The sequence below is a fragment of the Sinocyclocheilus rhinocerous genome, unplaced genomic scaffold (genome assembly GCF_001515625.1).
Source record: "Sinocyclocheilus rhinocerous isolate Xijiao unplaced genomic scaffold, SAMN03320098_v1.1 scaffold3862, whole genome shotgun sequence".
NCBI lineage: Eukaryota > Metazoa > Chordata > Actinopteri > Cypriniformes > Cyprinidae > Sinocyclocheilus > Sinocyclocheilus rhinocerous.
In genome coordinates, this window is record NW_015652266.1 from 188,693 (window position 1) to 202,831 (window position 14,139).

At 37.2% G+C, this 14,139-nt stretch overlaps 1 protein-coding gene across 1 annotated transcript in view; it reads left to right on the forward strand.

Moving 5' to 3' along the window:
- The first annotated feature begins 4,276 nt into the window (after window positions 1–4,276).
- LOC107714241 (regulator of G-protein signaling 12-like) overlaps window positions 4,277–14,139 on the forward strand; it is a 40,575-nt gene continuing 30,712 nt past the window's right edge. The window contains exons 1-2 of the mRNA XM_016520049.1: window positions 4,277–4,350; window positions 4,599–6,699. Of these exons, the coding sequence (XP_016375535.1) occupies window positions 4,741–6,699 (1,959 nt within the window). The 5' untranslated portion in view covers window positions 4,277–4,350; window positions 4,599–4,740. The remainder of the gene's footprint in view (window positions 4,351–4,598; window positions 6,700–14,139) is intronic.

Here is a 14,139-nt window from a genome sequence, read left to right on the forward strand (position 1 = left end):
CAAAGTTTATTTTTCCTCTTAAAAATTGGTTGTCTATATTTGTTGTTTTTAAGTTGATTTTTTTAAAGACTGAGAGAAACCAGATCACAAATGTGAATCTCTAAAGTCCCTTTGTATGGACGCGGTTTGAAATAGCCAGCATAGATACGTTTTTAGACGATGGTTTATGCATATGAAAATTGCAGCTCAAATCTACATACTGTGTCCCTTGAAACACATCTTTAGTTATTTGTTAAATTTCTTTTAAAAGCTCAGGACATAAGATATGATTATTGATCTACTGTAATGACTGGAAGTATGTATTTTAATCTATAGAGTGTTTACATCAATGTATCATTTGTGTAAAAGAAATACTATTTGTGATTAAATGAATAAACTGTGGTGCATGACAACATCTAATGGTGGACATGAGATGGTGTAAATACAAAGGCCGTTAACTGAATGTGCGCAATAACCCAACCTTTCGTTTTTGAGAGACTCTTGACTGACTAAAAAAAATTGTTTATCCATCTTGGGTGGCATAGAAACCTTCACTGTAAATATAAGTCTATTTGAGAAGCTAATGTACGTATATTAACTTGAAGCATGCTTTAGTCTGCGTTCAATATTGAGTCAGTATTTTATGTGATGACACTAACTTTTGAAACGGGGTGACTTGTTATTGTTAGTCGGCTCAGTCTACATGGAAATTGCATAACCGTAACTACCAATGCAGACGAATCTGGCAAATTACATGACTCATGGTATGCTTGTTAATCTGCTTCCATGGAGACAATTAGCTGGTTATGTCTATTATATATCTGTTTATTCTGATTCCGATAAGATGTTTACTTTGTCTTAGTGAAGCGGAATATGCACATAGCAGTTAGGATATTTTTACTGCTCAGTGAAAAGCCTTTAGTTCCCTGAAATGTATTGTCAGATTCATCTTGAGTAAATATTGCCCCATGCCTACAGAATTTACTGACCTACATTCAAAATATAGAGCCATTCAAAATATTAGATTTACATAAGTCAAATCTACATACTGTGTCCCTTGAAACACATCTTTAGCGGCTCTGATGGCAGCTTTGAAGATCTTTAAATCTCAAGTCTTGTTGGGCTTAATATGACAGTATTGTTAGGGGTCACGTACAGCTGGAATAACTTGAATGCCTTTCACAAAGACCACCAATGTGGTTGGACCAAACGTGACATACTGCAGAATTAATGTTACTACTGAGCCTATCGCAATTTCATAAAAATCAGACGGTAAATACCTTTTATCCTCTAGTTTGTGTGCTTAGGAAGCTTCATTTACGAAAGACGGGAGAATCCTTAATGCACCTCAGATGGGAATAATTTTTAAGCCACTCCCCTTGCATCATATTGTTCTTTTCTAGCAAATTCTGATTATTATTATTATTTTTTACAGTCTCATAAATATCACAGTACGATGCCATGGTGGTGAAGCACCGGAGCTTTTTTTTAATTTTTAAGAAACCTATTCCCTTTGTTATTTATTTAGCTCACGTATGCAAACTATAGCTGGTAAAAAGGACAAAAAATTGATGTATTTGTTTTAATGGTTTGTTTTAATGTCATAAATCATGAAAATGCTATAATATAGAAATGAATAAAAGATGTAGAATGTTCCATTTGTTTAATTGCATTTTTTTATTGTTTATCATGTATTGTGGGGCTCGTCAATTAGTGACTCAGAAGCTAAATCCAGCCTGTCAATTATTTTTGACTTTTGTATTTCACACAGAATGGGAGTTTTAAAGGGGAAACGAGAGAGACACTGTTCTTTTTTTATTATCATTATTTTGTAGTGACAGTTGGGTATTTGATATGCACGTTAGATTTTGAATAAAAGTGCTAAACTTTGCTAATTAAAATGGTCCTTCAGATAATATAATGTGATTACTTTTTTTATCATCATTATTCATTTTAGAATTTTTTTTTTTTTACGTTTACTCCAAGGCTTTGAACATTTTCTATTCCAAAGCAGGATGTTTTATGATGTGCTCGATAATGGATTTAGATGTTTTTGAATTTATGCTGGTAATCCTCTGAAAAGCTTTCTGTGCAGAACAATTGGAGGATTCCAAGCCTCAGGGCTTGTGTGTATGTGTGTGTGTGTCTGTATGTGTACATGTTTTTCTATCCCGGTGGGGACTTAAACCTGAATACACATCGACTCATGGGGACTACATTGAGTTCCCCATGGGCAAACAAGCTTATAAATCATACAGAATGAAGTTTTTTGAGAATCTAAAAATGCAGAAAGTTTCCTGTGAGGGGCAGGTTAAGGTGTAGCGTTGGGATAGGGCAATAGAAAATACAGTTTGTACAGTAGAAAAACCATTACGCTTATGGAATGTTCCCGTAAAACATGGAAACACAATGTGTGTGTGTGAAATTAAAATTTTCATTTATGTTTATGTCAGGTCAATAGCAGCAGCTGTTAATTATTAACTAAATTAATTACTACTAATAATCTTGAAATAAACCATATCTCTCTTGATAATTCCATGTTTTATTTGTTATGGAAAAACCTTGGATGGAAAAATCTGTCATTTTCTACAGACCTATTAAAAGAACAAGAACAATTTTTAAAATTATTTTAAATGGTGCTAGTGTGAACTTGGCAGGATATTTTACTTTATACCATTCAAATAACTCTTAAACACCACATCTATATAACACTGCGGATAAACTGAATTATAGCCCTAAATCCAATATGTCACGTGAAGGAAAACCCCTATGCCGGTGCTGTCCTTAAAGAAGAAAAAAACTGAGATATAGTTTCCTGCTCCTCCTGCTTCTGCTGTCCACACACCAGCTGCCCTCTCCTTTTGTTTACTCCTTATGCAGCACTAAGGTTACCATGTCATGAAACTTCACATCAGGTTGGGAAGTAAGTACACTTAATTACCTAATATATAACTATGATCTTTAACTCAGTATCACCTGTACTGTAATGCTACGAGTTTTTTTTTATTTCTTCCTCACAGGAAAGTTTTGGGAAGTGGCGGCTAATGTTAGCAATGTAGCCATGGGAATTTCTTGTACTTTGTGCGGATATGAAAACTTTCATACATTGTAGGTAAACGATACTGTGATGTAACTGCATGCGTATCTGTATGGGGTTATCGTTTTATAGCTTATAACGAGTTTTGTCTCAATATATGTTACTCTTGTCAGTATCTGGCTATTGCTGCCGATAATTCAATACCGTTAGATGTTACTCACTGCCCAGCTGTTTCTCGCGAAAACCAATACCGATGCAGCTCGGCTGTCTACCGATATTAAATATTAAATTCATCTGAAGCGTAGTATGTATTAAGATGTGTACGGTGGTGTTTTACTTTTCTATCGTTTTTCGCTCGTGTTGATTTGGACACCTGTAGCATGACTTTTGTGGTCAGTCAGTTGGCGAGTTTCCGTCAAACTGGGCTTGGGTCGTTGTGGAGATGATTGACAGCCATGGAAACCAATGAGCGATGAGAAATATCTAGAGACGGTCCATTGTCATGGTTACACATGTTGACGCGTGGGCATTCCAACAATGGGAAAAAGAAGGCGGGACCGTTAGCAAGAGTGGATGAGTCTGTTTCGCATCTGTAACTTCAAGAAAGTTTGTAGGAAAATACGGAAAAGATATCGATGACAAACACTATTACATTTGTGAGTTTATGTATCCTATCAGTTTTCTATCCTATCAGTTTCATGTTTATTATTATAAAATGCTAACTCCACGCCACTTTTCAAAAACATTTTCCGCCGTCTTTAAAATGCATATTGCATATATACACTTGCAAATGTCCAGTAACTCTTGTATTTTTTATTGTAAGTTCTATATTGTTATATTTTATATACATTATATATAACATTACGTTATGTGGGTCAGTGCCAAATGGCGGCATGACAAAAAGATATTTTGAAAACACAGGTTCCAGGTTCTTAGAAATTGAATCCCTGTAGTCATGTTGGTTCCATATATATTTATTTGTTTATCAGTTACACCACCTGGACATTTCTGATTTGTAGCCACACTAAATAAATAAATACACGATTGAAAACATGTTGATCATGGAAAATGTAAAATCATACACTTTTGGTATACATTTTTAATGTATTTTTAAATAAATAATAAAAAAGAGTCTTGTCATTGACCCATACACATCAACGCAGATGTATATGAAAAGTTTGATTTGTGTCATTTTTATTTATGAATTTAGAATAATGCATGATCTCTGTCTGATACCCACCCTACTCCTATTGCTTAGCAACAACTACCTGTCCTCTCACCTGCAACAAGGTGAACTCTCTGCTGGAATATTTCTTTCTGGTTGGCAGGTAAGGGTGGGTAAAAAAAAGTGTATATCTGTATGAAAGCCTATTCTGGAATGAACTAATAATCATGACTAAGCAGTAACATATTTGTTACCACAATTCTCAATGTTTTAATAAATCCTTAATAATTTAATCAACTTCAAATGCATATTTTAACAACTGAAATTACATTTTCACCATTTCCATATAATTTTCTCTTAATATGATTATTAATTTGTCAATGAATTAATGACCTTTTCCCTCTCTCCTTTGTGAAGGTGTTGTATGCATATTCAGGCATGCACCACGTTAGTGCCTTAGACTGGGGCTCTGGAGCTGGAAGGATGATATCACTAAACTCGCCATCTCTGCTTTTGTGAGCCCTAGTCAGAAGAGAGTAAAACAGGGACTGAAAGAAGGATGTTCAGACAATCAGAGCAAGGCAGGAGGCGTGTGAATGCCCAGCCGTCTGCGCGCATAAGAGGGGTGGAGGTTGCGCGGGGAAGAACAGGCTATGGCTTTACACTATCTGGTCAGTCTCCATGTGTGCTAAATTGCATCCTGAAAGGTAGTCCGGCTGACTATGTGGGACTTTGCTCCGGAGATCAAATACTGAGTGTGAACGACATTAATGTGTCCAAAGCATCTCACGAGGATGTTGTCAAGCTGATTGGCCGCTGCACGGGTGTCTTATACTTGGTCATTGCTGAAGGCAGTCATAACAATGCACATCTAGATTCATGTTCAAGCGATGAAGAATTGGGGTTCCATGACCACAAGAGCCACTGGTTGCGGCCAAAGATGGACTCAAAGGCACTAGGCATAAACCGTGCAGAACGTGTTGTAGCGGAAATGCAGTCTGGTGGAATCTTTAACATGATCTTTGAAAATTCCAGCCACTCATCCAGCAGCTCGGAGAAAGCAGTAGCTTGTGCCTCTGCTTCTAAAACAAGGGCTCTCTCAGAGCCAGACTTCTCGTACGGTAATGCCGGTACCCGACAGAGTGATCCCAACTTGCTCACTGAAGAGGAGATGGCCAAAGTGCTCAATGATGACTCTGTGTTTGTTGATGTGTTTGAACAGCAAGATGAATTTGCCCTGTTGCAAAATGCAGACTCTGCGGGTATACTCAACGTTGGGATGGTTGTGGGATACTTGGGATCTATTGAATTAGCTTCAACAAGTGCCAATTTGGAAAGTGACAGCCTGCAGGCGATTCGTGGCTGTATGCGGCGTCTGCGTGCAGAACAAAAAGTACACTCGTTGGTCCTGCTCAAAGTCATGCATGATTGTGTACAGCTATGCAATGATCGAGGCGCTGTTTTAGCCACTTACCCTGCAGAGAAGTTAGCATTCAGCGCTGTGTGTCCAGATGACCGCCGCTTCTTTGGCCTTGTCACAATGCAAGCTACAAATGCACATGCCATAAATAGACATGGTGAAGAGGAGCAAGGCTTGCGTACGTCTTGTCATGTCTTTATTGTAGACCCTGAACTCTGTCATCATAAGATCCACCAAGGTGTAGCCCGACGCTTTGGCTTTGACTGCACTCCAGACCCAGATACCAGTGGCTGCTTGGAGTTCCCACCGACTTCCCAGCCGCTTCTACAGTTTGTGTCCGTGCTGTACCGTGATATGGGAGAATCTATAGAGGGAATGCGAGCTCGAGCTTTCCTCGATGGTGATCTAGATGCTCAGCAGAACAACAGCACAAGCAGCAACAGTGACAGTGGCATCGGCAACTTCCTGCCAGAGGAGAAGAGCAACCGAGTCCTCTTGGTTGACTTGGGCGCAAACCCTAGTCGCCATGTTCCCACAGGACTATGGGAAAACCCACCAGGACCTCGTAGCCAAAGTGTCCTAGGAGGTCTTCCACCACCACCTCCGCCACCAGTCTCGCATCGTAATGGCTACCGCCCTGACCAGTTTGTAGATCACCCTCAGCCCCATCCACATTCCCACGGAGACCCACCTTTGCTTTCTAGCAGGCATCTAAACTCCTCCTCACGGCTGGATGTGTCAGGCCTTCCTTCACGCTCCCACTATTCTGCCCATGGCAAGAAGGTGACGGGAGCATCAGGCCAGCGTTGGCTGCCAGTTCATGTCCTGAGAGACTGGCGTCAGGGACACAGCAGTGATCAGGAGTCTTATGCAGAGTCCACAGACGGATGGTCCAGTGCTAACTGTAGCACCCTGCCACCACCCATGAGTAAGATTCCAGCCGACCGGTACCGTGCTGCAGGCGAGATCGCCTCACAGCCTCACCGACTCCATGCACGGAAGGACGAGTGGGCAAAGAAGCTGTTCGGGGAGAAGAGCCTACGAGAGCATCAGCAACAATCGAACGATTGCAGAAGAATGAAAGATTCAGAGAAAAAGGTAAGATAATTTTTTAACATTAAAAAGGCCCCAATTCACGTTCTGTTTTCACTTTTGTGAACAACTTGTTCGGGATCACAATCAGTAAGGATACCTCATTCCAGAGGAGTTGACCAGAGTTGAAATGCATTCAGAATTACCTTAACTGATCTTCAGGATTAGGAAGAATTAATAAGTAATGATTTTAAATTTGATACAAGTGCAGTGCACTGGTTAATGAGCCAGGGAATGTGTTGTTCAAACAACTGTTGTTTAAGCAGAAAGGCTTTGCAGACTAAACTAATGTGCCTGGAATGAATATCACTTTTTCCTTGTTCTTATTATCTGGCACGGCACGATCCTTTACTTTGCTGTTTTCAATTGCTTTAGGAATTGTATCCTTTCCACCACAGAGTTTCTGCAAAAAAGAATTGCAAAATGTCACTCAATCTTACATTCTCACTTATTTTATGTTTAAAATGTGCTGTTGCTGTTATAATTTTTCATCGCTCAGTAAAACGGCACAAACACTTCACTGTCAAAAAGAATTCTGTCAGGTAGGTGACATGCGTAGCCAGGCTGAAACTACCTCATTTGCTGCTTCAGCTGCTGCTCCTGGCTTGGAGGGAACATGTTAAAACTCACCCTGAGATGAGAAGATACAAAGCTGGGTTCTTCTCATTCTCCCAGTGGAAAACTTTCAGTTCAAATGTGAGCTCCTGCTCTGATCTGACTGCCTTTGATGGGCCTCCAGCAGCTGACACCAGATCACTCATATTCATTCAAATCTTGAATCTGGGTGGTCGATTTTAAACCACTGAAATTAATCTTGATCAAGATACTTTTAAAAAATGGTTCACCCAAATATGAAAATTCTGTCATCAATTCATGTTGCTCCAAACCCATACGATGTTCTTTCCTCTGTGGAACACAAAAGGAGAAGTTTAGTAGAAGGTTGATGCACGATTTTCCATGAAATGAAAGCAGATAGTGACCAGGGGCTGTTAACCTCCAAAAATTATGAAAGTAAGTTGCCATAAAACTACACTCTCAAGAAATGGTTCTAAATGGTACCAGATTAGGGTTCTTTTGGTCCATCATTATTTTGAGTGGCAGTTTCTCTCTGCAGATGTGACAGCATCTGGGCAGAAACACACAAATGAGTTTAGAATTACAATTTGTCTCTTTTATTTGCTTAAGTAAAAGCAATTATGTTTCTGAAGGCCAAAGGTAGTGTGAGCCCTTTACATTATTGTTATTATTATTATTATTTTGTGTGTGTGACCATTTAAAACTCTTAACAAAATAGATCATTCATTTAACATACCTGTTACTTAATGGAGAAGAGGAGAGAAGTACCCTCAACTGAGCAGAGTTGGTGTTTAGTAAAAAAAAAAATGCATGATTGGTAGGAAACGTTTGCAATTTCTAAAATCTAACAGAGTTTCTAATTTATGGACAATTTAAGAATGAAATCATTTACCTGTTGAGAGTGTGTTGACAGTCTGTGTAGTTGGATGGTTGAGCTCAAGAAAATCATAAATGAGGTGATTTGTCAGTTAGAGATTTGAAAAACAAAACAGATCTAAACTCTAATACAAAGAACCATTTCAAAAGAGTTTGTGTGGATGATAAGGTTTTAAATAAAACTGTTACTATGTGTAAAGAACCATCTTTTTGTATTGCAGATGACTCATACAATGTATTGCAAGTTTTCAGAAGCCATATGATACTTTGTGTTCTACAGATGAAATTAAAGTCATACAGGTTTGGATCGACATGAAGATGAAATGACAATATTCTTCAGCAGATTGGCTATTGTGGCTGGACTATTTGTGAAGTACTAAGCTCTGTTAAAACACTGTTTCTCAGATAAAGTAAAGCCCATAACTGCTCCACAGGGGCCAACAGGCCCCAAACTGGCCCAAAGCAACAAAACAGACAACATTGATTGGTTTTCCCAGAATAGTATTGTAGCTTTTTACATGCATCTTCTGTGACAATAGCTTCAGGGTCTACTAAAAACAGTAAGGCATGTCAGACATCAATGGTCTGCATATACTGCTTTAAGCAATTGTTTTTCAGTTCATTCTCTGCTTCTTTCATTCTAGCACCACTCATATAATGTGGACATTAACATCAATATTTTATGTTTAAATGTATGCATCTGTATAAGGAAAAGTGGTATTTGTGGATGCTGTAGCATTTCTCTAAGGTTTTTCCACAAATTTGTAATCAACTTTAGCCTACACTAATTAATTTGAATAGTGTGGCAGATGAATAATTAAAAACTCAAATATTCAATGTAGTCTCATTTATTGAGGTAATAAAAACTGCATTCAAAAAGGTAGTTGCTAAGGTGATTCCGGGATCTGTTAATATGGGAGCGTTCTAGTTGAGTGCTGTTAACATAGCGACCATGCCACGTTTGTCTCACACAGGTGGTGGCAGCCATGACTGATGAAGAGGTGTGAGGTATCATGGCAGCATGAGATTTAATAGTGTACAGTCAACACGAATAAGGCTGATAAATTATATTAATTAATGATAGGAAGTTATTTTGGAGTCAAAAGCACCTGCTGTAATTTTCTTGACTGCATTAGCACACCCCTAAAGCACAGGGATCTATTCACAGTGGTTCGTTTCATTATGTTAGTTTAAACTTTCTTGTCTGTTTTCTGAGATCATGAAAGAGACAAAACGTAACATTTGCTTGGCATCCACATGGGGTCATAAGTTGATCTATTACTCACCAACAGGCGGCACTGTTCCACTGTCTGTGTGTCAGTTACGGGTCAAATACTTGTTGCAGTATAATATGATGATTCTTTTCCTTTGTCCATTTCACCTCCCAAACTCATTAGCCATTTCAAATTATTATTGATTTAGTGGTTTAAAGGTGGTATGTATGAATGGCTTTAAGAAGCAAAATATCGGTAACACTTTAGATTAAGGAACACATAAAAGTTTTCCTCTCAATAAACTCCTAATTACTGCTTATTGAAAGTAAGTAGGGTAGTTGTTTATAGTAGTTATGTTTAGGTATAGGGTAAGATTAAGGGATCTAGAATATGGTCATGCAGAATAAGGCAATAATATGTGCTTTATAAGTACTAATATGTGTTCCCTAATCTAAAGTGTTAATCTAAAATATCTAACCAGCTGGTTTCATTTTATTGTTTTATTTAAATTTTTAATATTTTTTCATTTACTTTTTTTAATGTTTTGTTTCAAATGATTATATATATATATATATATATATATATATATCAAAGTAAAGATGAAAAGCTTCATTTTATCATTTTATTTGCATTTTTCTATATTTTTTCATTTATTTTATTTCACTTATTTACATTTATTGTACGTTTTGTTTCAAATGATTATAAAATAGATATACTGTTCAAAGTAAAGACGAAATGTGTTTAGACACTTTCTTGTTGTCTTGATGTTGTCCATATTTAATGTAATAAATGCAGCTTAATTAATACATCCACTAAAAGTCACTTTGACACCAGTTGGCTAAAAGTAATTGGAAAAATGTCCCACTGTATGTACTGTATACAAAAAAAATTCAGTATATCATGTTCATATTATTTGTAATTTACCTACAATAACTATTGATCATGTGCTAGAACAAGACATGTTAAGACTTGAGGAGAGCAGTACTAAACAGTTGTCACGTTGGTTATTATCAATACTGAGATTTGTTTTTCAGTATTGAGATGTTTACAGTTTTGATTATAAGAATCCTTATTTGCAGTGGGCTGTGGTGTAATATTAGAGTGTGGCGGATTATTCTATAATAGATTTTTGCAGATTTGCTTCATGGTTGTACAGAGAACAAGATAGTTTTGAGATGGGTATGAAACAGATAAACAGCATGTGGAAGATGTTTTTATAGTGACATTTGTCATCCCAACATGGATGAAGTAAACAGGAAAGAAAGCTCTTCAGAACTCCTCAAAGATAGCTCCTCCCTGATAAGTCTAAGAGGTTGATTCAGTGCACAGTACATCCCTGCTCCCCACAGGAATCTATGATGTTATCTCAACCCCAAGACTGACCCAACTGCACCCTAAGAGCGGAGAGAGAGCTAGAGAAAGTCAGTCTAAATAGTACAGTTGTGGAGTGAATAAATCAATAGGTGAAATTGTGATATGAAATAAATATATATATATATATATATAGAGAGAGAGAGAGAGAGAGAGAGAGAGAGAGAGAGAGAGAATGTTGTGAGACGACTGATTTGCACATAAACTCATAAAACTTTTTTTTTTTAATTATGAGCTAGTTTTATATATAGAGAGAGAGAGAGAGAGAGAGAGAATGTACTTTGAGACCTTTTAGCTTGTATGTGTATCATTCACTCTTTGGCAACCTAAAAAGAGCTTTAGGCTGTGCTGATGTGAGCATAGTCATATGAGCCTCATGTTTCTATGCCTTTCCCTTCATCATTAGTCTTTTGAAGTATATAAATAAAACATTCTTTCCTCCTCGGATTCAAGTACTACACACAAAACAGAGCAGTTTCTGCTAACATCTGGAACATTTAGCATTGTTCTCCAAAACCAATGTTGACAGCTCTATGCTTCTTTTCAGCCATCACCTGCAAGATTCACCCAAGGAACATAGTTTAGTCCATGATATTTCTTTAGATCAATTCACAACGTGATCAAGAGGCAGTCACTCATGTCCGGCTAAACCGTTCCTCCGTTACATGACCAGTAGATAGTGTTTTTAATAAAACCCATTATGGGTCTAGTATCCAGACACCAGGACTGTATGCAGAATTTACGCTCATTCGCTGCACTACAACAGCAAACCTTTGTGTTCTTTGAATTTTTGGTTGATTCTTTTTAGTTTTTCCTCTTTAAGTTGCTTTACGCTTCAGTTTGTTTCACATTACAGTTCTTAACTTTCATATCTTTTCTTTAAGGAACCTGTGTTCATCTGTTTCCATAGCGCAGATCATTTGTTCTCTCCTGATTCTGTGAGGTTTCTTTTTATGTACGTCATATGAGCGTGTGTGTGTGTGTGATCACGGTGTCTATGCATGCTTGCCTTGACATTCATATTGTGAGTGTGTGTGATTGAGAGAGATATTATGTAAATGTCCTGTCTTGGTAGCCTTAAAGGCATAGTTCACAGAAAATTTTGTCATTGGCCTGCTCACGTCGTTCTAAACCTCTTCTCCTGGGGGAACAAAATCTTTGAAATTTCCTAGAATGAAAGGCAATGGTCACCAAAACGGTTTGATTGCCAATTTCTGCGAAACTGTATTATTTTGTGTTTGCAGAAGAAAGAATTTAAAACAGGTTTGGGTTGATATGAGTGTGAGTAAATGATGACAGAATTATCATTTTTGGTTTAACTATCCCTTTAAATGCAGACACATACTGTATGTGCATAACTGAAGTATGTACTGCCCTGACTCATGTGTATGTAGTCACTTGTGTTGGCATATTTGTGTTTGTGTGCACATGTTTGTTATCACTTGATCTGTCATAATGATGAGGCTGAACACACAGAGTTCGCTGCGTTTCTAGGCAACACAGGAGGCTATTTGATTATACTGCTCTTGTCATCTGCACAATCAACCTCTAAATTTTAGCCTATGGAAATTATCCCTCTAATCAGGCTGTCTCTCTGTCTGTCTGACCGCCTGACTACTAGTTCTCCCATCTTTGTACTTTCGTCCTTCTGCTTCTCTGTCAAGTCCCTGTTGATCTTTCTCTGAACACAAAACATGACATGGTGTCATGGTTTAAAGTATTTACAGAATCGATTAGGGTTAATGCTGATGTGTGTATTTTTTTTTCTGTTAAAATACTTTATACCAGTTGAATATGTAGAGAATGTGTAAATACTGTTGCTATGAGGCTTTGTTGAGTGTTATGCTTTGTTGAGAGCTTACGTTTTAATAGCAATCAGACATAGGCTACTACTTGCACCTGGTACACTAGAAAATGGGCAAAAAATCTCTTTAAAGGGATACTCCATAAATGAAAATTCTCTCATTATTTACTTACCTTCATGTCGTCCCAGATATACATGACTTTCTTTCTTCAAATGGACACAGAAAGATTTATAGAAAAATAATCTATCTCTTTGAGTCCATATAATGCAAGGGGATTCCCAGAGTTGACGCTTTACAAAGTGAACATGACGTTATTCCATATCACCCCATTTGATGAATCAATGTCTTCTGGCTTGTTTGTTGGAAGCAGTGTTTTATATTAAAATAGTTTATATTTAAAAAATAAATAAATATTTATATTTTTCTTACTCAAACATATTTTATTTCAATAGACATTGATTCATTCCTAAAGAATCCATATTGGTACCTTAAAGGTACAAATTAGTACCTAAAAGGTACAAAAGTGTACGTTTTGAAAAGGTACCACCCCAGTGACAGCTTTTGTACCTTTTTTTCTGAGAGTGTTTAATGAGTTTTTATGGGCAAAATCCAGTCATTTCATTTGGAATCCCAACAGTCTGGAAATTCATGTGAGTGTAAAAGATTTCCCAATATAGATTACAGGTTCAAGTTGGTCTTACAAATTCGCTGTATTTTGTGTGAGCTGTGCTTTATACATCGCTATGCTATTGACAGTAGACCTATTTTGCATATAACATTTTACTGAAAGTTTGCTAATGTGACTGCACCTTTACATTGAAAAAAGGACTTAAGTCATATCTAGGAACCAGAATATCATAGAGACTTAGAACAAACCTTGAAACACCCTAGCAACCACCCACAGCACCTTAAGAAAGTGGCTGTGGCGAGTTTTACACATGCAAGCATTACATATGGAAATTTCCTTTAAAAAATATACAAATCGTGTTATTTTGGCAATACTGTGCAGTGCAGCTAATGGCTTAAAAATCTTAAAAATCAGGAAATCCACTTTAGTGACAAAAGGAACTTTAGAACGGTATCCTTTACACGGTTAATTTTTACACCCACACACACACAAGCGCACATTTCCCCATGTGTCTGTTCATGTGATCCTGTGCTATAGCCAAACGTTCCTCTCATAATGAAATCAAACAGTGAGAGGAGAGTTGTTTACCTCTGTGTATTTCACACGGAGTGGAGGAAAAATTTTGCTGTCCTTTTCAAAAATAGGGAGAGGGAGACAAAGCGCTTATCACTTCTATTTCTCAGGAGACCGTTTTAGTAGACGGACACTGTGATATGATTATGAGCTGGGATTCAGCCTGACCACCAGACTCTCTTGTGTGTGTACAGAACTAAGGATGAATGCAAATGTAGAAGTCCGATGAATGATCATGAGTGAGCTTAGACCATTATATTTAAAAGTGAGTTATATTTAAATTAACTTTTACAATAAATAATAATTTAAAATAACATTTGCATATATTTTAAAATGTAATTTATTCCTCTGATGACAAAGTTGAATATTTAAAAATATTTAAAAGTATCTTTTTATTTTTCAT